This window comes from Chiloscyllium plagiosum, unplaced genomic scaffold (assembly GCF_037043375.1).
Source record: "Chiloscyllium plagiosum isolate Xiang-an unplaced genomic scaffold, Cpla_swu_hap1 HiC_scaffold_5, whole genome shotgun sequence".
Classification (NCBI taxonomy): Eukaryota; Metazoa; Chordata; class Chondrichthyes; order Orectolobiformes; family Hemiscylliidae; genus Chiloscyllium; species Chiloscyllium plagiosum.
In genome coordinates, this window is record NW_028270143.1 from 10457926 (window position 1) to 10480386 (window position 22461).

The 22461-nt window shown below is 41.1% G+C and overlaps 1 protein-coding gene across 2 annotated transcripts in view; it reads right to left on the reverse strand.

Annotated features, from left to right (window-relative positions):
• Positions 1–22461, reverse strand: part of LOC122549709 (dual 3',5'-cyclic-AMP and -GMP phosphodiesterase 11A-like) — a 306454-nt gene that overhangs the window by 74233 nt on the left and 209760 nt on the right. For both annotated transcript variants that reach the window (XM_087986987.1, XM_043689585.2), the window contains exons 10-12: positions 15881–15931; positions 6913–7059; positions 324–431 (exon numbers count right to left, since the gene is read on the reverse strand). In XM_087986987.1, coding sequence (XP_087843113.1) covers positions 324–431; positions 6913–7059; positions 15881–15931 — 306 coding nt within the window. The remainder of the gene's footprint in view (positions 1–323; positions 432–6912; positions 7060–15880; positions 15932–22461) is intronic.

Sequence of the window (22461 nt, forward strand, 5' to 3'; positions counted from 1 at the left end):
TGTTATTAGTGACTTTTGGTGATGTTATCATTGAAATTCAAACGTTCTAATTATTAAAGCAGTTACCAATTATAATTCATCCAGTCAATTAAGAGATCTTTATGGAAGCAAAATCATCCCATTTATCAAATTGTCCCTTTTATACAAAACCCATCATTATTTATTTCAACACACTGGAATCAAATGAAGCCTGAGAAAATAAAGAAATTTCCCTCTTAATCATTTCTTCATTAACTGGTGTCACCTACTTTATGTTGTGATTTACACACAGTCTTAATTAATGTCTGTTTAACAGGACCTATCAAACAGATCTTCTGACTTACTGTAATCATTACAAACATGCATTGAGCAACATTAAATGCATGACGCCAGTTGTGGTATGGAACTGCACGGTAATTTTTTCTCACAGTGAGCAGCCAGCGACACAGAACCTGCAAGATGACACAAATTTATGTGTATGGGTTAATTTTATTGGAATTAAGACATAACCATAACAAGCTTGCTTTCCACTTTAAAAACAGACTTGATATAGCAACAAAAACAGAAAATGCTGGAAAATCTCAGCAGGTCTAGCAGCATCTGTGGAGAGAAATCAGAGTTGACATTTCTGATCCAAGTTGCGCCTCACAGCGCCAGAGACCTGGGTTCAATTCCCGCCTCAGACAACTGTCTGTTTGCACATTCTCCCCGTGTCTGTGTGGGTTTCCTCCGGGTGCTCGGGTTTCCTCCCACAGTCCAAAAATGTGCAGGTTAGGTGGATTGGTCATGCTAAATTGCCCATAGTGTTGGGTGAAGAGGTAAATGTAGGGGAATGGGTCTGAGTGGGTTGCTCTTCGGAGGGTCGGTGTGGACTTGTTGGGCCGAAGGGCCTGTTTCCACACTATAAGCAATCTAATCTAATGAAGGGTCACAGGATCTGCAACATTAACTCCACAGACGCGGCGAGATGTGTTATTCTTTCCAGCAATTTCTGTTTTTGTTTCAGCTTTCCAGCATCCACAGTTCTTTTTTTTCTATTTTTGGAGTACAACACACAGTCTGGAGTGAAATCTTTAATTCTGATCATAGGTGAAGAAAGAATCATTTCATGAACCTCTTGGATTTCTTTTTAGCAACTACAATTTTGGAATTCCTCCTCTGACCACTAGTATGTTCACAAGGTAGATAATAACTTGAAATCTTTGGAAACATATTTTAGATTCTGGAGCATTCAAAATAAAATCAAGTTAAAATATTTGATAAACTTGTAAGGAAAGAATTTCCTGTGGAAATGCTAATGCTTTCAAATGCTAGTATTACGTGGTACAATGTTTACCCACTATTTGTAAATAGATAAGCATTACAGACCAAAGAGAAAAGAAAAAAAAGACCTGAATTGATGTAAAGAACAGTGTTCAAGAACAGAGATGAACAGTGAGTTTACAACTCGAGGGATGAAAGTTTGCCTGCCTTACAGGGAGGAGGCAGTAGTGAGAACATACTGGTAATGTCAATGGACCAGAAAATACTCTGGAAAGTGGATTCAAATCCCACAATGGCAGGTGGTAGAACCTTAACTTCAATAAATAAAAATCTGGAATTTTAAAAAGGTTAGCCTAATGATGGTTGAATGAAACCACTGTTGATTGGTGTACAAACCCGTCATTCTTTCATGAAAAGAAATGTCCGTAGTTTGGTGCACGTATGACTCCAGTTGCACAGGGATGTGGTTAAATCTTAAATACTCTCTGATTGGCTTAATACTTGTATCTAACTGCTATTATGTTAATACCCTTTTAAACTGGGGTATTAACCGGGTTATAAATGTGGGGAAAGGCCTCTGTTTAGCACTGCTGGTCCAGCAAGAAACATCTTCCCTCCCCCTTTATCTGGCCAGCAGCAAGCAAAGTTCAACTTGCAGGATTACACATCAAATGCTAGTCCCTCCTTCTTACTGCTGAATCCCAGCAATGGTGGGATACAGTTCAGAAACGGACATTAATTGTCTACTTAAGGGCTTCAATTAGACAATAGTAAGGCAAAGCCATCCAAAACTGAACCTGTCACTCTCAAAATTGCATTGGGGGCAGTGTTGGGCTCCTGATTGTCTTGTCACTCTGAAGTGGGTTTTCTTGTGCTTTAAAGGGACAGTTTCCCTCATGGCAATGGAGTCATTGTTGGATTGTTCTAAAATGCAGATGAAAATCCCAAGAAGGTTTGTCTCCAGTTTTTGGGCTTGTTGATGGGGACATCACCATTCTGAGTAAAATCAGCTTCAAATGTGTGAAGCTCACTGTCCTTTTCTGTACATAAACAAGAAGGACAACTGCTCCCTGCAGCACACACACCACAAGGACTAGCTGAATATCCCAAGTCAGTAACCTGACTCCTGCCAGTGTGGTTATCGAAAAGTGATAATAAGGATTTTGCACCAGTGATTTAAAATTAATCAGATTTGAGCCCTCACAAATCAATGTTCTTTTGAACAGGTGCATTGCGATTTCTAATAGTTCTCTGAACCCCATTGGGAGTTACTTCATTAGAGTGAATCAAAAACCTTATGTAATCTTTTTTAATTCACTCAAGTTGTGGGTGTCACTGGCTAGATAAATATTTTGTGCTGAGCTACCTTGAATAATACCACAGTGATAGTAGGGAGGCAATTCCTGTATTCTGATCCAGCAACTGTGAAGGACCAACAATATGGTTTCAGGTCAGGATGGTATATCGCTTAGAGAGGAATTTGTAGATGGTGGTGCCCCCATGCATTTTCTCTGCCCCTGTTGTTCTCCTGTGGTAGAGATAGTGGGTTTGCACGTTGATGTATAAGGAGCCTTTGAGTTGTTGCAGTGATAAGAGTGAATATTGAATATAGTGGATTGAGGCTAATCAAGCAAGCTGCTTTCTTCTGGATGGCGCATTGTTCAGCATTGTTGGAGCAGAACTCATCCAAGCTGGTGGGGAACACTCCCTCAAACTCTGAGTTGTGTCTTGTAGTTGGTGGATAAGGTTTGGGAACCCAAGCATTCCTCATTGCAGAATTCCTAACCTCTGATCTTTTCTTGTAAGCCTTTATATGGCTGGTCCAGTTCAGACCCAGGATGTTGATGGTAATGTTTGGATGATAATGTCAGTGGACATCAAGGGGTAATGTTTGGATTCTCTTTATGGAGATGGTCATTTCCTGGGACTTTTGTGGTATGATTGTCATCTACCACTTACCAGCCCAAGCCTGAAATATTGCTCAGGTCTTGTAACATTTGTACATGAAATGTGTCAGTATCTGAGAATACTGCTGAACATTATGCAATCATTGGTGAACATCTCCACTGCTAACCTTATGATGGTGGTAAGGTCATTGATGAAGCAGCTGAAGATGGTTGGGCCTAAAACATTACGCTGAGGAACTCCTGCAGAGATAACCCTCAACAGAAATAACTGGCTTCCGACAACCAGAATCATGTTCCTTTGTGCCAGGAATGGCTCCATGCTTCCTATGGAGTGGCGGCCAGAACTGTACACAATGTTCCAAATGCAGCCGAACTAAAGTCTTACATAGCTACACAAGACTTGTCAACATTTGTACACAATGCCCCAACTGATGAAGGCAAGCAAAAGCTATGGCCTTTACACCCCTAGAACCCTCTGTATATCAATACTCCTCAGGGTCCTGCCATCTACTGTATACTTTGCTCTTGCATTTGACCTTACATCATGTCACACTTGACTGGATTAAACTCCATCTGTTATTTCTCCACCCAACTTTCCAACTAGTCTATATCCTGCTGTATCCTTTGACAACCTTCCTCACCATCAGAAATTCTATCAAATTTCACATCTTCTGCAAACATACTAATCAGATCACCTACGTTTTCATTCAAATCATTTAAATGTGTTACAAACAACAGAGGTCTCAGCACAGATCCTTTTTCAATGAGTGAGCACTATGACAGTGAGCAAGGAGCCCAGAGATGCAGCCTAGTCCAGTTCATAAGCTGGGTGTGCGTCCCTGAGTGCACAGTGTCATTGTTGCAGCATGACAATGATAATTCTGAGTTCTGAGGAAACATTAACTCTGACTTCACTCCGCAAATGCTGTTAGACCTGTTTTCCAGCAATTTTGGTTTTTGTTTCTGATTTCCAGCATCCGCAGTTCTTTCCATTTTTATAACAATGATACTTTGCTGGTGCAACCTGAGGTGCAACACTTAGGGAGAAGTTTCCTGTAAGTGGATTGGTTATGTGCCATGAGGGAACATAGAAGAGGTTGGCACATGTTAGGCATCAAAGCCCATGGCTGTGAGTTGTGTGTCGCGAATGAGTATGGAGTGTGTACAAGTGTGGGTGCCTGATGTCCAACATACAGCCCTTTTAGAGCAAGCGACAAAACAAACCTGCCAATAGCCCACTTGGGCTTCCATATCGAGTTTTCCTGATGGCTTATTTGTATGGCAGGTCTGTTAAGATCCACAACCTGTGGCAAGTTGGACTGTTCACAAGGTGCTTAACAAACAATAATGAGCATCAATAGGAAGCTCACTGCTCCCTGAAGAGAATTTCAGCATGCTACTTGAATAAAGCACTCAAATTGCATCAAGGTGATCTCAATGTCATGATGACTCTCTACCGAGTGCGCCATAGTCCACTCCACTCAGAGCCAAGTAAGATTCAGCCTTATGATGAAAATGGCAGAATGCTGGACCTAACAAAACAGAATGCTCTCAGCCAAAGGGATCCTACATGAAAAAAGGACATGTATCTAATGCATTTAGTGGGCCTGAATTGTATGTGGTATCATTGGAATATGAAGCCATATCAATGTTTTGACAATGTTGAAAATTGGCAGGTGTCTGGTTTGTTCACGTGAGAAAGTTAGCTACTTGGTTAAGGTCACATTAGACCTGCTTTATTGTTCCACTACCTAGAGAATCAGCTATCAGAACAAATGTTCATGAACCAAGTGAGATATATGAAGGCTCAAAGACAGCTTGATAGTAACAGTTATGTCCCTCATAGGTATCTGAAGTGCACCAGAAACAATGTTAAGTGAGGGATGGGTTATGGGGTTATGGCTACATATACTGAAAATGAATGAATTCTGACAGTACTGGACTTTAGAGTCCCTATTGAACTCATTATTGAGGTTTAGGATTGTTTGTTTATTCTGCCAGTACCTTTTCATGACCTGATTTCTGTCTGGAACAAGTTACAGGAGAACTATCACCCTGGGAAATAAAGAACGCAGGAGCTGATAGCATTGCTCACCTTCTTATCACTTGCTCACTCACTTCACAGCAGTTTTATGAGAATGGAATTCTCAGCAAACCATTACAGAATTTGTGGGTAATTAACAGAAACTTTCACATCACAAAATGCAGCTTGACACATCAGATCTACATTGTATTGAGTTTGCTAAGCAATGTGCTTCTGCAAAAGATATTCAAAGTGGCATTCTGCTAGAGTTAAACAGTTAGGAACATTGTAACATTAAGTCTGGTTTCAAAATTACAATTCGCAGTTAAATTGCAGAAAATGCATTTTACAGAACAGGAAGAGAGTCAACAAACAGAATATTAAATATTTCCTTTTTAGCTCTACATAAGACCTGATTATGTGTTTTGTGCATATTTGTATTGGGGGTTATCAGTTTAGCGCTAGTCTGCAATACAGCAAATTCACGCTGTAATTTTGCAGTGTCAGATTATTTGGATAATTAACTTGAACAGTTAGTGCAGGCTTCCAGCCCAGCTTTGGTCTTGTCTCAGCAACTTGTTTAAAAGGGAATGTGGAAAATGTTCTTGGTATCTTAAATGTCAAAGAATATGCGCACTTCCTTATAAGTAGCTGCACATATGGACAGCTTTCCCTTTCTTTGCAGAAGTTCATTATACACATCTGGAATGTTTCCTCAGCATTCCCAAAGTTCAGGGACAGGGTAAAAAAGAAAAGAGATGCTGGGCGGAAATAAAATCAAAGGAAAGGAGAAACACAAGTAGGAGCTTTGAAACAGATTCAGTGCTTAATTGATAGGACAGTGCAGAATCTCACCTCGTTTAACAACTGAAAAAGTGTATGTGCACCCATTACTCTGCTCCTTCTGCTCAATGTAGACAAGCATTTAAACTTCAACTTAAATAAGCACTCCTAATCAATTTAATACAAATTAACATTAATTAGGTCTCTCTCTCTCTCTCTCTGCTTTAGTGCAGTAGGAGCTGAGCTAATGATGGTGGGACCTCATTTCATATGGGTTCCTTCCAGCCGTGAGAAAACATTGGCTAAGTTATTAACAGTATGGCAGACAGAGCAGAGGAAAACTGGAAATCCAGGAATTTATCAGCAGGAACCTGCTATCAGTTTTATACCCTGTTTCATGCTTGGCAGGTGGTTGATTGCCGAGAGAGAAAGTCAATGGTACAAATTGCAGTCACAGAGTATTCCTCACTGACACAGGTTATGGCATAACCACCACCAGTTCTCATAGAAACAAATTTAGTGGCCAATATTTCACAAGTGACATGTCCCAAATCTTTTTTTAAGCTGTACAAGGGATTCTGCAAACAAAGGAAAAACTCTTCTGTACAGAGAGGCCAAAAACCTCCAGTAACCTGCAATGCTCTCAAATCATGTAGCTAAATGCTATTTTGCTTCTTACCTGCTGCTTTAGGGAACTGGCTGGGTAAATAATGTATTCGACTGCATTGTTGATCCTTGTTTTGAGACTTCCTATCAGGTTCTTGTTTTTGATAATTTAAGGAGATAGGCATAAACAATAACTATGCCATTTCTCAAGTGAAAAACAAATAAGTGTATTTTAGGATTGAAGAAACAGGACACTGTTGAAATCTGTTTGAAGACTCTAAATGCATTCTATAAAATGCTAAATGCACATCGCAGTACAGAATGGACATCTTCTACATACGCCTTTCTTACCTCATAATCTACTTTGAATTTCGGTACCATCCCTAGTTCCAAGAACATCCTTAATGATGCTGTGATCATTCCATCATTATCGAGAGAAAAATCACTGAAGTGAAAACTATCGATTCCCAGTTCACTCACAGCAGGAAGTTTTGCAGCCTGAATGGAAATGCAGAACAGTTAAAGCCTGTATCAAGAGAGAGGGACAAATTTAAGGCTTTACTTTATGATCTTCCATCTGCTGACACAATCCTATTTTATCCTGCTCCTGCTGGCAAGTAGTACAACATATATTTCAGAACAACTGGTAGAACATATTCCCCCAAATATACTTTCCTTGAATGCGATAACAGTTATCAAAGATTTGTGTGAGGCAACAGCAAGGTTTTGGGAGCTAGTGAGGATCTAGATTGGTAGCGAGGATCTTGTGGTGTCTTGGGTGGGGGAGGCATAAGAGGGCGTTATGGTGGCACAGTAGTTAGCACTGCAGCCTCACAGCGCCAGCGACCCGGGTTCAATTCCTGACTCAGGCAACCGTCTGTGTGGATTTTGCACATTCTCCCCGTGTCTGCGTGGGTTTCCTCCGGGTGCTCCGGTTTCCTCCCACAGTCCAAAAAATGTGCAGGTCGGGTGAATTGGCCATGCTAAATTGCCCATAGTGTTCGATGAAGGGGTAAATGTAGGGAAATGGGTCTGGGTGGGTTGCTCTTCAAAAATTCGGTGTGCCGAAGGGCTGTTTCCACACTGTTCAGAATCTAATCTAATCATGAGCCCAGCGTGGGAGGTGGTGTGTGAAGAAATGAGATCTCAAGAGATGACAGACATCAGGAGGTTACAGGTCTCCCAGAACTGAAAGCCTTGGAGGGCATCAGAAGGATTGTGGACTTCCGGTGAACATCAAGGTTTTGGAGGATTGTGTGTATCAAGGTGGGAATGAGAGTGTGGGTGATCGTAGGTTGGACTCAGGGCCTGGGTCAGTGATCTTGAGGATTGCATGGGGGTAGAGTGGAGGAAGGGGTTGAAGGTGAACATGGTGTGATCAAGAGAGTAGTTTGTAGATGATTAACTTAGCTCTTTTCTGTAAGCAACCTATGGCGTTGGTTTCCCCAAGTAAAACCAGTAACAGCATTTGCTATTTCAAGGCAAAGTAATGTTATAGCAGGAACTCAGATGCTCTTTATTTGCTAACATCTGCTGCACCAATGTATAAAGGGAGTTTCGTGTTTGTATTTACAAGACCGAGTGGGACAAACACTTTTTTGCCTGCCATTTTTCAGAATGCGTATGCAATGCTTGAAAACCAGATACCAGATCCAAGCTTATATCTCCATCTAGCTGATTACAGCACTTTAGCAATCACCATGATCAAGTTAATTCTGATCCAGAATATTCATTTTATGAACTAAAACACAAAGTATACTGTTAGGAGGTACAGCATAAGGGAAGGTTCTAAAATGTTTTTAAAAGCATGAAAGACCCACACTCACAATCGTTTTCAGGCACAAGCTAATTGGTGAAGGCTGCGAAACATGGGAGAGAATTGGAAAAGTAGAAGAGAAGAGAAGAAAATAACATCATTTTGCGTTTCATAAGTTAAACTGAAAATATGAGAATCCTATGCTCAGTCAGAAATTCAAAGTTCTTAAAGTTTTGATTTCATGGAAGTTTTACTCTGTTTCATTGTTCTGGTCAAAACTTCTGGTCTTAGCATAATGACAGGAAGAATAATCATTCGTTTTTATCAAGTTTGTTTTTATTCATGTTTCACCAACTTCATTTGAGTTTTTTGTGTAAGTGACAAAAATGATTGATGAGGGAAGGACAGTGAGTGTTGTCTCCAAGGACATTAGTAAGGCATTTGATAAGGTACCTCACGGCAGGATGGTACAGAAGGTAAAGTCTCCTGTTCTGTATTGTATTGTATTGTATAAATGTTACTTGCCATTTTTCAGCCCAGGCCTAGACATTATCCAGGACTTGTTGCATTGGAACATGACTGCTTCAGTATCTAAGGAGTTGCGAATGTGCTGGACATTGTGCAATCATCAGCAAACACCTCCACCTACTATGAATGGAGGGAAGGTAATTTCTGAAGCAGCTGAAAATAGTTGGGGCTAGGACACTACCCTGAGGAACTCCTGCAGAGATGTTGTGGAACTGAGATGACAGACCTTCAACAATCACAACCATCTTCCTATGTGCCAGGTATGATTCCAACCAGCAAAGTATATTACAGCTATTATCTAGAAGTTCCTGAAGGTAGTGTTGGAGGTGTGAAGTGAGCAAAGCGAGTGGGGTGAGCAGTGGTAGCTAGTGTGTGGAGTTTAATCTGAACAAGTGCACGGTGTATGTGGGTGGAGTGTTAACAGGGGAAGGGAAAGCTTAAAAATAGAATTTTAAAGGTTAAGGAAAGAAAGCACAGACATCAACAGCGAACTAAGTCATGGACATAAGAGAGGCCAGAACTGGAGGCAATCGGAAGTTTGTATAATGGAAAAAGTGATAGAGATGGTGAGAAAGTAAAATTGAAGTGTGATTGGAATGGGAGCCACTGAAGATCACCAAATACCAGGGGATGGGTTAACACAATTTGAAGAGCGTTAACTTTGGAATGTGGGATGAGTAGAAGTTTAAGTGGAGACAAAAACAGACATTGCTGGAAAAGCTTAGCAGCATCTGTGGAAAGAAATCAGAGTTAACATTTTGGATCGAGTGACCCTTCAGAAGTGAAGAATGGGAGATTACCAATTTTTGAGGTTACCAAGTCACAGCAACAGTAGATGAGTTGAGACAGGATCAGAATAAGACAATATTATGGAGGTGGTGCAAACAATCTTATTGATATGTGGTTGAAAGCTCATCTTTGGTCAAAGATTACAAATGATATTTGGTTCAGTTTCACACAGTTCCCAGGATGGAAATAAAAGCCAGAGCATGGAATCGGTGATGGAAGCTAACAATAGCTTTCATCTTGCCTATAGTTATTGGGAGGAAGTTTCTCTTCATCCAATACTGGATACTGGGCAAGCAGTGTGACAAGTCAGAGACAATGAAAAGCCAAGAAAGATAATGGTGAGATAAAGCTAAATGCCAGCTCTGCACCTGGGGATCCACTTGAGGTTTTGGTCTGAGATACCCCTGAGAGGTAGCATGTAGCTCAGAAATGGAAGATATCTGATATTTCGGAAGTTTGCCATGCATCTACCCTACTTTTTATATGAACTTATTTAGAATCTTTCCTAACAGGTACAATCCTGGAAGCATATAGGTACAGACTTGCCAGTCAAGTATTGAGGCAGCATATTGGCGAGTAACTGGAGGCAGTTAAAAAAAAGAGAAGTGGAAGTGTTTTAAGTGAAGTCCTGGTTTATAACACGTGGATTCTCTCTGAAACATGGCAAATTTTAAGAGAGCTTAACAGGGTAAGCTTAATAGGGTAAGCTTGACACACTGTTTCCCCTGACTGGAGGATCGTTGTCATAGCCGTAAGGTAAGTGGTCAGTCTTTCAGAGGATTGTGAATCTTTAGAATTATCTACCACAGAGTACATTGAGAACTATGGAAATGTTTTTGGCCACTCAGGGAATCAAAGCATATAAGAATAATGTGGGAAAGTGAAGTTGATGTAGAAGTTCAGCAGGCCCAACAAGCTAAATGGACAGCCTTATTTCATTGCGGCCACACTGCTGGAAAGCAACATGTGGCAGATCAACACAGCACTGCTAAATCAAGGTTGAATTCTGTTCATTTGTTCTTGGCACCAATGATTTTGGTATCAAGAGTCTGCCATAGTTAATTGAAGACAAAATTATTTGATTACCATAAGTGATGTTCTATGGGGCAGGCCGTGTTACACTTAGGAGCGTGTCCTGATCAATCCATTCGTGTTTGAAGAGCACTTCTTCATTTTCTCTGCAATTGTGGCTGTGTGCTTATATAATCATAAAGTTATAAAGATCCACAGTGCAGAGAAAGGTCCTTCAGCTGACTGCATCTACCCCAATCAAAAACAACCTCCTAACTATTCTAATCCCATTTTCCAGCACTTGGCCCATAACCTTGTATGCCTTTGGCATTGCAAGTACCCATCAAAATACTTTTTATGATTGTTTCTGCCCCTACCACCCTTACAGCAGTGACTATCCTTTAGTCTGAAAATGTTTTTTCCTCACATATCCTCGAAACCTTTCTGCCCCTTACCTTAAATTTAGGTTTCTTGGTCACTGGTCCCTCCATCAAGGAGAAACGGTTTCTTCCTGTCTACCCTATCCGACCCTTCATAACTTTATCATGTCCCTCCCAATTTGCTCTGCTCTAAGGAAAACTACCCCAGCCTGTCCAATCTCGCTTCATAACTGAAACTTTCCAGCCCAGTCAAATCCTGATAAATCTCCCTTGCACCCTCTCCAGTACAATCACACTCCTCCTTATAATGTAGATTCCAGAACTGTACACAATACTCAAGCTATGGCCTACTTAGTTACACAGTTCCAAGATAACGTCCCTGCTCACACACTCGAATGCCTTGACTAATAAAGGCATGGATCCAATATGCCTTCATAATCACTTTATCCACCTGTCTGGGACTGGTGTACACGCACAACAAGATACCTCCGATCATTGGTGCTTCCCAGGGTCCGACCATTGACCATGTGTTACCTTGTTCCAAAGTCCTGACTGTACAATGCTCATTCTCTTCAATGATCTCTTCAGTGGTCTTCAATGATTCTCTTTTTCCTTGATTGGCCTGGGGATACCCTATTATGATTAGCTGGGGACAACCTGGAGATGGCTGCAATGTAGACACTTCACAGCTGTCTCTGCCACCACCACCTTCACTTGCTCATTTCTGAAGTTCGAGTCACTAGGTGAAAACCCAACTATTTCGCTCACTGGACACTCTAAGAATCCTGTGCATCCTCAGAAGAAATTACCTCCTCTGAGCATTTGTCATCATTGATTGTGACCAAGAAGACTCTGCTCTAAAAAACAGATTTAAATTACAGCTGGCAAAGTAGGATGATTGCAAATTGTCAAAATGGTGATGAAACTGGACTCACTGCTGGAATCAACATGACTGGGTGCAGTATGACAATTGTATTCTACATCCAGGTAGCTCCGGGGTGCCACATCACCATATCTGATGGCTAGGGACACCAAAAACTGCCACTGTTGTCCAATGCTAACTTTTCTTTAGTTGCCAAATATGTGATGTGTGGAGACACACTCGTTCTCCTGATTAGTTGACACACTCTTTAATTGCAGTGGGAGAGGAAACAGACTGGTGAATGAGTATATTCATTCAAAGGATATAGTACGTTTGGTAAGAGTGACTTTCAGCGGGGTGCGTCAGATGGCATAAGGATAAGAGTGAATCTCAGTGGTGAATGGATAGATGGGGCTGAGAGGAAGTGGACTGAAACAGAAGGATTGTGGTGCTTTCTAGCTAACTGGCTGTGAGAAATTGCATGATGGAGTTGATTTGACAAGGTAGAGTTTAACAAATTCACACAGCACAATGTAGGTGAATGCACAACTTTACTCACATTTCCCAACTGGATTAGATTGTAAAATGTTTCCTATATTAAATTCACAAATGTGGATAAACAACCCCACTGTTAACCTCCCGGGCTACCTCCTACAGTGCTTTCTTTAAGTCAACAATAGTTTTTTTGCTACTGTTGTTGTGGTAGAAACTTTCTCTGGAGTTCCGACTTGTCTCCAGCAGTACACAAGGGACCCATCAGTCAGCAATGACACATCGTTTGACTGTTCTGAATTCATTTCCAATATTCTTCCAAATTACAACTCCCCTAAATTCCATCATTGTACTGATGCTTTAAAAGCTCCAAATTGTGTCATGAGGGCTGCCTTATACTCTCTGCCACAAAATGATGGCCAAAAATAAAACAATAATGAGTTATCTGGATTAAAATAGGCATGTGCCCCTTACATTTGAACTTCTTATATAACAAATACCTCCCTGTCCAAAACTCCACTAAGTTACAACAGGGGTCTAGCTGTTAATTCAACATTGTCTTTTTCCTATTAATATTCATTTATTTTATCACATGAAGAACTAGATGGAAAGTTTGCCTGACTGTTCATAAATCATGATGGTATTTTTAGGTATTTTGTATAGTTCCTACAATGGATTAATTAATAGATGAATAATGGTGGATTGCTAATGTGGTTTAAGTTGAATGTTTTAGAAAGGCAATATGATTACAAACAGAATGCAAGACTGTTCACCACCTCATTTACTTACTGGTATAGCAATGATCTATCACGATCTTGTACAGCCTGATTTTCTGTAGCGGTTTTCCATAGTGCAATTCTCTACAGGGCAGGGTTGCAGAGGAATGCAATTGTGACGTTATAGCAGAACGACCCGTACTTTGGTCAAACATAGTATTAGGTGACTATATCGGATCTGAGCACCCTGGGCTTGACATTTTTGGGCAGGCAAGGAGGGAGCAGAGCAGCTTTAGGTGGTAAGGTGGAATCAGCATGCAGGAAGATAATTCTGGTGGGGAAGTGAAGGCCTACTGATATTATTATTAGACTCTTAATCCAAAAACTCAACTAATGTTCTGGGGATGCAGGATTAGATCTCACCACAGAGATGTAGAAGTTTGAATTCACTAAATAAAACAATCTGGAATTAAGAATCTAATCTTCTGACGACCATGAAATCATTGCCCATTGTTGGGAAAAAAAATCTTTTGTCCTTCAGGGAAGGAAATCTGCTATCCTCACCTGGTCTGGCCTCCATGTAACTCCAAACCCACAGCAATGTGGTTGACTATCAAATACCCTCTGAAATGGCCAAGCAAGCCATTCAGTTCAAGGGCAGCTAGCGATGGGCAGGAAATGCTGGCCAGCCACCGACGCCCACATCTCACGAGAGAATTTTTTAAAATTACACTGAGGAGAAAAGGAGGCTCACTGTGGTCAAGAGTTGGCTTGCAGAGGAGATACCAGATAAAGCAATCACGGGGGAAAACAGATCGCATCAGAAGTGGGGGGATCATACAGCAAAGTTATGACAGGCGAGAAGAAATGGCGGGGGCAAGAGGTTGCGGGGACGAGGAAGTCAAGGGAGGAAGTGTTGGGGGTGCAAAGAGGTGACGAGAGAAACATGTCACAATGGGAAGGAGATCATGGGGCAACAGGCCTTGAGGGTGAGAGAGATGGTTGAGGAAGAGACAGTGGAAGAAGGGATTACAGGGGAAAAGCAGTTGTGGAAACACAAAGAGATCAAACTGCGGGCAAGTGATTGGAAGTTGGTAACACTGCATTGGACTAAGCAAGTTGTCATTTTTCAGATGTATCTCATTGCTTCCACCCACCCGACCCAGCCCTTCCCACTTGGGCATCTCTTCCAGGGTTGGATTCAATTGAAGTTAATAAATTAAAAAGGGCTGTAAATTATGCAGGTGGTTCAATATTCAATATCATCCGCTTTCACCTTGACACAAAGTCAAAATGACCTCCATACCGATCAATTTGTGCTGCGTTTAAACACAATTCCTAGAAAGTGGAAGCGCCCAGCACAAATTTCCTTCACCTTGTAACAAAAAACCCATCAGCTCATATAACTGGATCTGGCTGTCCAGTATTATACTGGCAATCTATTACCTGTCTGGTATTAATATCTAAGTCCAATATCAGTTCATATGTCCATAAAAGAAAAGAAACCCAGAGTGAACAGAATGGGTAATGTCACTCAACAATCCTTTCCAGTATTTGACCATGAACAGCAGCTATATGGCTGGCTCACTCTAGGCTCTGATCAAGTGACCTAACCATAAAAGGGAAAAATACAGCTGGGACAAGTGGGACAACATTTTAATCAGTCAATGAGTGCACATTTAAGTGAAATGGGAAGTGTAATGGTGGATACATTTTTGATTTGTGCTCCTGACAGGAAGCATTGTCCACTGGAAGCACATATTGAAAACACCAACATAAATATGCACAAGATTCCTGTTCCCCAAAGAGAAGGGTTCCCTGCTGGAATGACACAATTGGAAGATCACATATATTTATCTTTGAACATGGCTGAAGTGACAAATAGAAACCCATACAAAACTATCCAGTTTCTCACAACCCTTTGTTACAACATGCACCACTAAAATGATCTCCAGATACAGTGTTATAAAGTGTCTAGTCTGAGGGGTAATTGTAGCCACAAAAACAGCACATAATATGGCATCCATAACACTACCAACATTATTGAGAGTATCGTTAAAATACATCATTCCACTCATGCACTTGTATATTCCACACAAATGACATTGCCAATAACTAAACATTTGCACCTAATATATACAACTTGTTTATGGGAAATATCTATAGATAAAATAATTGCAATAACTTATCAGTTTTGTAATTATCATAATTTATTTCCCACAATACTTAACATTTTACTATAGAGCATAAAATAGACATTATAGCAACAGCATGCACAAGGAAGGTAATATGCAGTAATTCTTTGTGTAATAGGGGAGAGCAGGCCTTAAATTCATCCATTTGCTTTTTTCACTGTGAGCAGATTTTATTACTTTAATAAATAATCTGCACTGACCACTCTTTTGTATTCAGTATTCTTCATGTGGCAGCAGAGAGTCAGCAGGCGAATGCATTACATTTAATCACTCGCTTCTAGATTTATAATCAACAACCTGTTTACTAATTTATAAACCCAGTCACGCATGTTGATATATAAAACATCTTGTGAATGAAATTCCCAAGACAATCTATTATTAAACAAGAGTTCAGCACAATTGAGTAAAAAAAACACCAATAGCATGCTCACATGTATTGATTTAGTATCTCTATAAAGAAGGGTTTTATTTCAGAGGTATGTGTTTTCCAGGATATAATGGGAGAATGTTATTAGAGGTGCCTGCCAAATGATAGCACAATTGGAACTGTGCTAAGTATATTTCATTGGATCCACATTGGAGAGGTTTACCTTCAGTCGATCGACCTCTACTTTTGAGCATGTTGCATGGTATGACAGCAACTGAAATAATAAAAAGAAACAAATAAATACTGAAATTTTGCAAAAGGTGAAATATATAATTGTATTATTTCCATTTAACATCATGATGAATCACATAATGGTGGGAACTGATTTTTGTCCATTCTTGTGTACATAATCACTGGCAGGCTGACTGCACTTGGCCCAAACAGCTAAGAGCCCAAAACTGAATGGTCTTATTAAAATTATTGTTTTGTGTTGTTGGTGTCTATCCACCTCCAAAGACAGCTGGGAAATGTGAAGGCAAAGAATGCTGAATGCTTATTTCATCAACAGCAACTTGAAACTTAGTCTCAGCAGCTGCCAGCAATGGTAGGGGATGTTAGGAGACCTGGAGAGTACACAACTGGAGTAGAAATTGGTAAAGAGTGTAATTCTGAGGATTTTGGAGTTAAGTAAGTTCTCCTCCTTTTATCTGCTTCCACTGCTGTAGAATCCTAAACAAACCACAACAAGCTCTTGCTCCATTCATCACACAGTAATTTCCTGAGGGATCTTAAGAACGCATATAACCTTTTATAAATATACGCATGGGGCTTTAGGTGGCTACACATAACATTGAAAAATCTTAGCAGACATCTGAACACATGCAGAGATTATTTTACACTCCAAAAACCACTTCCATATATATTCCACATTTAATATAATGGGATGCCTAAAGGTGTTTCACAAAAGCATTATCAAACAAAATGTAACACTGGGCTGTATAAGAAGATATTAAGATAGCTGGCCAAAGCCTTGTTCAAAGGGTTAGATTTTAAGGAGCATTTTAAAAATGGAGCAATAAATCTCATACACCAATTAATTCTTTTCTCTTAATTTTTTTGAAAATAATGTAATTTGCTTTTACTATGAAAACAGTAAAGTATATATTTTAAAATGCACCTAATTTTAAATTTAATTATTTGCAGTATACTTTGTACACAAAAACATCAGCAAGAAATTCATCTGTCAGCATAACAAAGCAAAAAATACCAATTTTGAAATAGACTTTCCAACAATGGCGATATAATTTCATATCTCAACACAAAATATCACAGATAGTCACCTGTGTACAACCTTTAATTAATTTGAACCTTTAAAAACTAAAATGGTTCCACTCAATATATTTTAATTACATCTTAACTAATATTTTCTCATGAAAGGAAGGGGAGTAACCTCCTAGACATGGCTGACCACTCCTCATTGGCAGTGCTGACATACACAACACTTCTGAGTGCAACCAAGTTTAATGAATGCATCAATTTGTGGATCAAAATCAAAGTACTTCAAACTGCAGAACAGAATAAAATGATAATTTTATATTGTAGAATTTTAGAAAAAGCTAATGCCAATAATTAAACATGTGGTTCTCCGAGGGTTTTGGTGATCTCCAGCAAAGGTCCCACCGAGAGACTGGGAGAACGCAGAAACATTCAGGCCAACATATTCAAATAATCAAGCAATTGACACTGTGCCTACTTTGAGTTCGAAATAGTCAGGTAAGAGTCTCAGTTTCTTCTTCAAAGACACTAGACTGCAAAAATAGTAGGACAAAGTTTGACCCACAACAAATACCTTTGAGATAATGGGCAGAATGTTAATAGTAAAAATTGTGAAGATTGGGCTTCAGAAGGATTGCTAAGTTTGTAAAAAAATGAAGTAACAATCAGAAGCTGGATCCAATGTGCTAACCTTTAGGTTTACCTCAAAAGGTGCTTTTGATGTTTTTGGTGAACCCCATACATAGAGCATAGAACATTACAGTGCAGTATAGGCCCTTCGGCTCTCGATGTTGCGCCGAACTGTCATACCAATCTGAAGCCCATCTAACCTACACTATTCCATGAACGTCTATATGCTTGTCCAATGACAACTTAAATGTACTTAAAGTTGGTGAATCTACTACCGTTGCAGGCAAAGCATTCCATAGCCTTACTAGTCTAAACTAGTCGTGTTCCTATGGTCTGGTGATGGAGGAGTCCAAGGACCTGCATGTCCTTGGTGGAGTGGGAGGGGGAGTTGAAGTGTTGAGCCACGGGGGTGGTTGGGTTGGTCACGACGGTTGGAGGAAGAGCGCCTCATCTTCTGCCTAGGAACCCTCCAACCACAAGGGATGAACTCAGATTTCTCCAGTTTCCTCATTTCCCCTCCCCCCACCTTGTCTCAGTCAAATCCCTCGAACTCAGCACCACCTTCCTAACCTGCAATCTTCTTCCTCACCTCTCCGCCCCCACCCCACTCCGGCCTATCACCCTCACCTTGACCTCCTTCCACCTATCGCATTTCCAACGCCCCTCCCCCAACTCCCTCCTCCCTACCTTTTATCTTAGCCTGCTGGGCACACTTTCCTCATTCCTGAAGAAGGGCTTATGCCCGAAACGTCGATTCTCCTGTTCCTTGGATGCTGCCTGACCTGCTGCGCTTTTCCAGCAACACATTTTCAGCTCTGATCTCCAGCATCTGCAGTCCTCACTTTCTCCTCTATTAAGTCACCTCTCAACCTTCTTCTCTCTAACGAAAACAGCCTCAAGTCCCTCAACCTTTCCTTGTAAGACCTTCCCTCCATACCAGGCAACTTCCTAGTAAATCTCCTCTGCACCCTTTCCAAAGCTTCCACATCCTTCTTATAATGCGGTGACCAAAACTATACACAATACTTTAAGTGCGGCCGCACCAGAGTTTTGTACAGCTGTAGCATAACCTCACGGTTCCGGAACTCGATCCCTCTATTAATAAAAGCTATAACACTGTATGCCTTCTGAACAACCCTGTCAACCTGGGTGGCAACTTTCAAGGATCTGTGTACCTGGGCACCGAGATCTCTCTGCTCATCTACACTACCAAGAATCTACCATTACCATTGTCGAGGAGATTACTTTGCATTCCGGTTACTCCGACCAAAGTGAATCACCTCACAATATCTGCATTAAACTCCATTTGCCACCTCTCAGCCCAGCTCTGCAGCTTATCTATGTCTCTCTGTAACCTTCAACATCCTTCGTCACTATCCACAACTCCATCGACCTTAGTGCTGTCTGCAAATTTACTAGCCCACCCTTCTACGCCCTCATCCAGGTCGTTTATAAAAATGACGAACAGCAGTGGATCCAACACCGACCCTTGCGGTACACTACTGGTAACTGGACTCCAGGATGAACATTTCCCATCAACCACCACCCTCTGTCTTCTTTCAGCAAGCCAATTACTGATCCAAACTGCTATATCTCCCACAATCCCATTCCTCCGCATTTTGTACAATAGCCTACCGTGGGGAACCTTATCGAACACCTTGCTGAAATCCATATATACCACATCAACCGGTTTACACTCATCTACCTCTTTGGTCACCTTCTCAAAGAACTCAATAAGGTTTGTGAGGCACGACTTACCCTTCACAAAACCATGCTGACTATCCCTAATCAAATTATTCTTTTCTAGATGATTATAAATCCTTTCTCTTATAACCTTTTCCAACACTTTACCAACAACAGAAGTAAGGCTCACTGGTCTATAATTACCAGGATTGTCTCTACTCCAGTTCTTGAACAGGGGAATCACATTTGCTATCCTCCAGTCTTCTGGCACTATTCCTGTAGACAATGACGATTCAAAGATCAATGGCAAAGGCTCGGCAATCTCCTACCTGGCTTCTCAGAGTATCCTAGAATAAATCCCATCCGGACGAGGGGACGTATCTATTTTCAAATTCTGCAGGATTTCTAATACCTCTTCCTTGTGAACCTCAATCACACCCAGTCTAGTAGCCTGTATCTCAGTAATCTCCTTGACAACATTGTCATTTTCTAGAGTGAATACTGTCTAAAAATATTCATTTAGTGCTTCTCCTATCTCCTCTGACTCCACACACAACTTCCCACTACTATCCTTGATTGGCCCTAATCTTACTCTTATCATTCTTTTATTCCTTAAATACCTATAGAAAGCCTTAGGGTTTACCCTGATCCTATCCGCCAACAACTTCTCATGTCTCCTTCTGGCTCTTTTGAGCTCTCTCTTTAGGTCTTTCCTGGCTACCTTGTAACCCTCAAGCGCCCTAACTGAGCCTTCACATCTCATCCTAACATAAGCCTTCTTCTTCCTCTTGACCAGAGATTCCACTTCCTTCGTAAACCACGGCTCCCACGCTCTACAGCTTCCTCCCTGCCAGACAGATACATACTTATCTAGGACACACAGGAGCTTTTCCTTGAATAAGCTCCACATTTCTAATGTGCATATCCCCCGCAGTTTCCTTCCCCATCCTATGTTTCCTAAATCTGCCCTAATTGCATCGTAATTGTCTTTCCCCCAGCTGTAACTCTTGCCCAGTGGTATACACCTATCCCTTTCTATCACTAAAGTAAACATAACAGTATTGTGATCGCTATCACCGAAGTGCTCACCTACTTCCAAGTCTAACACCTGGCCGAGCTCATTACCCAGTACCAAATCTAATGTGGCTTCGCCCCTTGTTGGCCTGTCTACATATTGTGTCAGGAAGCCCTCCTGCACAAACTGGACAAAAACATCTATAGAACTCATACTATAGTGTTCCCAGTCAATATTTGGAAAGTTGAAGTCCCCCATGAAACTACCCTGTCTCTCTCACTCCTATCTAGAATCATCTTTGCTATCCTTTCCTCTACATCTCTGGAACTATTCAGATGGCCTATCGAAAACTCCCAACAGGATGACCTCTCCTTTCCTGTTTCTAACTTCAACCCATGCTACCTCAGTTGATAAGTCCCCAAACATTTTTTCTGCAACTGTAATACTTTCCTTGACCAACAATGCCACACCTCCCCCACTTTTACCATCTTCTCTGTTCTTACGGAAACATCTAAATCCTGGAACCTGCAACAACCATTCCTCTCCCTGCTCTAACCATGTCTCCGAAATGGCCACAACATCGAAGTCCCAGGTACTAACCCATGCTGCAAGTTCACCCACCTTATTCTGGATGCTCCTGGTGTTGAAGTAAAAACACTTCAAAGCAACTTCTTGCTTGCCGGTGCCATCTTGCGTCCCTGAAACTTGATTTTGGACCTCCCTACTCTCAACCTTTTCTATACTCGAACTATACTTTTGGTTCCCATTCCCCTGCTGGATTAGTTTAAACCCACCCCAATAGCCTTAGCAAATATACCCCCCAGGATATCGGACCCCTCTGGTTCAGATGAAGACTTTCCTGCTTGTAGAGGTCCCACCTATCCCAGAAAGAGCCCCAATTATCCAAGAATCCAAAACCCTCCCTCCTGCCATGTGTTCAACTCCTCTCTCTCCCTATTCCTTGCCTCACTAACACGTGGTACGGGCAAAAAACCAGAGACAACAACTCTGTTCGTCCTAGCTCTAAGCTTCCATCCTAGCTCCCTGAATTTCTGCCTTAAATCCCCATCTCTCTTCCTACCTATGTCATTGGTGCCTATGTGGAGTACATTTGCTGATCGTAATACTTAAATTGGACAATTTCAACTAGATTTTGGTCGGTGTTTAAATTTACACCATTAGCTGAAAGTGATAATTGAGAGAATGTCAAGAAGACAGAAAACAAATGACAAGGCTAAAGAAAAGTCACAAATGCAGACAAAATAAATATAGTGATCACAGCTCCTTTCTTCTCAAATAAATTTGCATACGTTAGCATATTTTGTGAACTTTACAGACCTTGAGACACAGCATCAAGTGGTGTTATGGTTGACCTAAATCAGATAAGCAGCAAGATGGTCATGAATAGTAGCAACCACATGCTATGGTGGAACCAGCAAGTGGTCAGCAGAGAAGGAAGCAACAGAGACGCAAGCTCACAACAGGCACATTTTTTCATAAAATAGGCAGAGACTTAGTGTCCTTGCTTTTTCAAAGAACATTGCTTCTGACTTTGTCAGGTCAGGTATTGAGAGATGTGACATCATAAGAAATAGAACAGGAACAGGCAATTCAGCCCCTCAGGCCTGCTGCACCATTCAATAGGATCATTCTGACATTCCTGAAATCCACTTCCCTGCTCTTGCCTGTAAACCTTGATTTGCCTACTGAGAGGAATCCATTTGTCCCAGCCTCAAATATACACAAGGACTCAACCCCGTAAGCACTGTGGAAAGAAGTTTTAAAGACTCACAACCCTCTAAGAGAGGATGTTGCTCCTCATCTCAGTCTTAAATTGGTGCCCCTTTACACTGAGACTATTCCCTCTGGTCCTAGATTCTCCCAGGAAGGGAGACCTCTCAGTATTTACCCTGTCAAGTCCCTTGCGAGCCCTACATGTTTTAAACATAATCACCTCTCATTCTTCTAAATTCCAGAGAGTAGTGTCCCAATTTCTTTAAACCTTGGCCCATAAAACAATCCCTCCATACCAGGGATCATCCTAGCTAACCTTCTTCAAACTGCCTCCAATGAAATTATGTATTTCCTTAATTAAGGGGACCAAACTACTCACAGTCCTCCAGATATGATCTTACCAGCACCTTGGACAAGTGAAGGAAGTCTTCCTTACTCTTACACTCGAACCTCCTTGAAATGAAGGA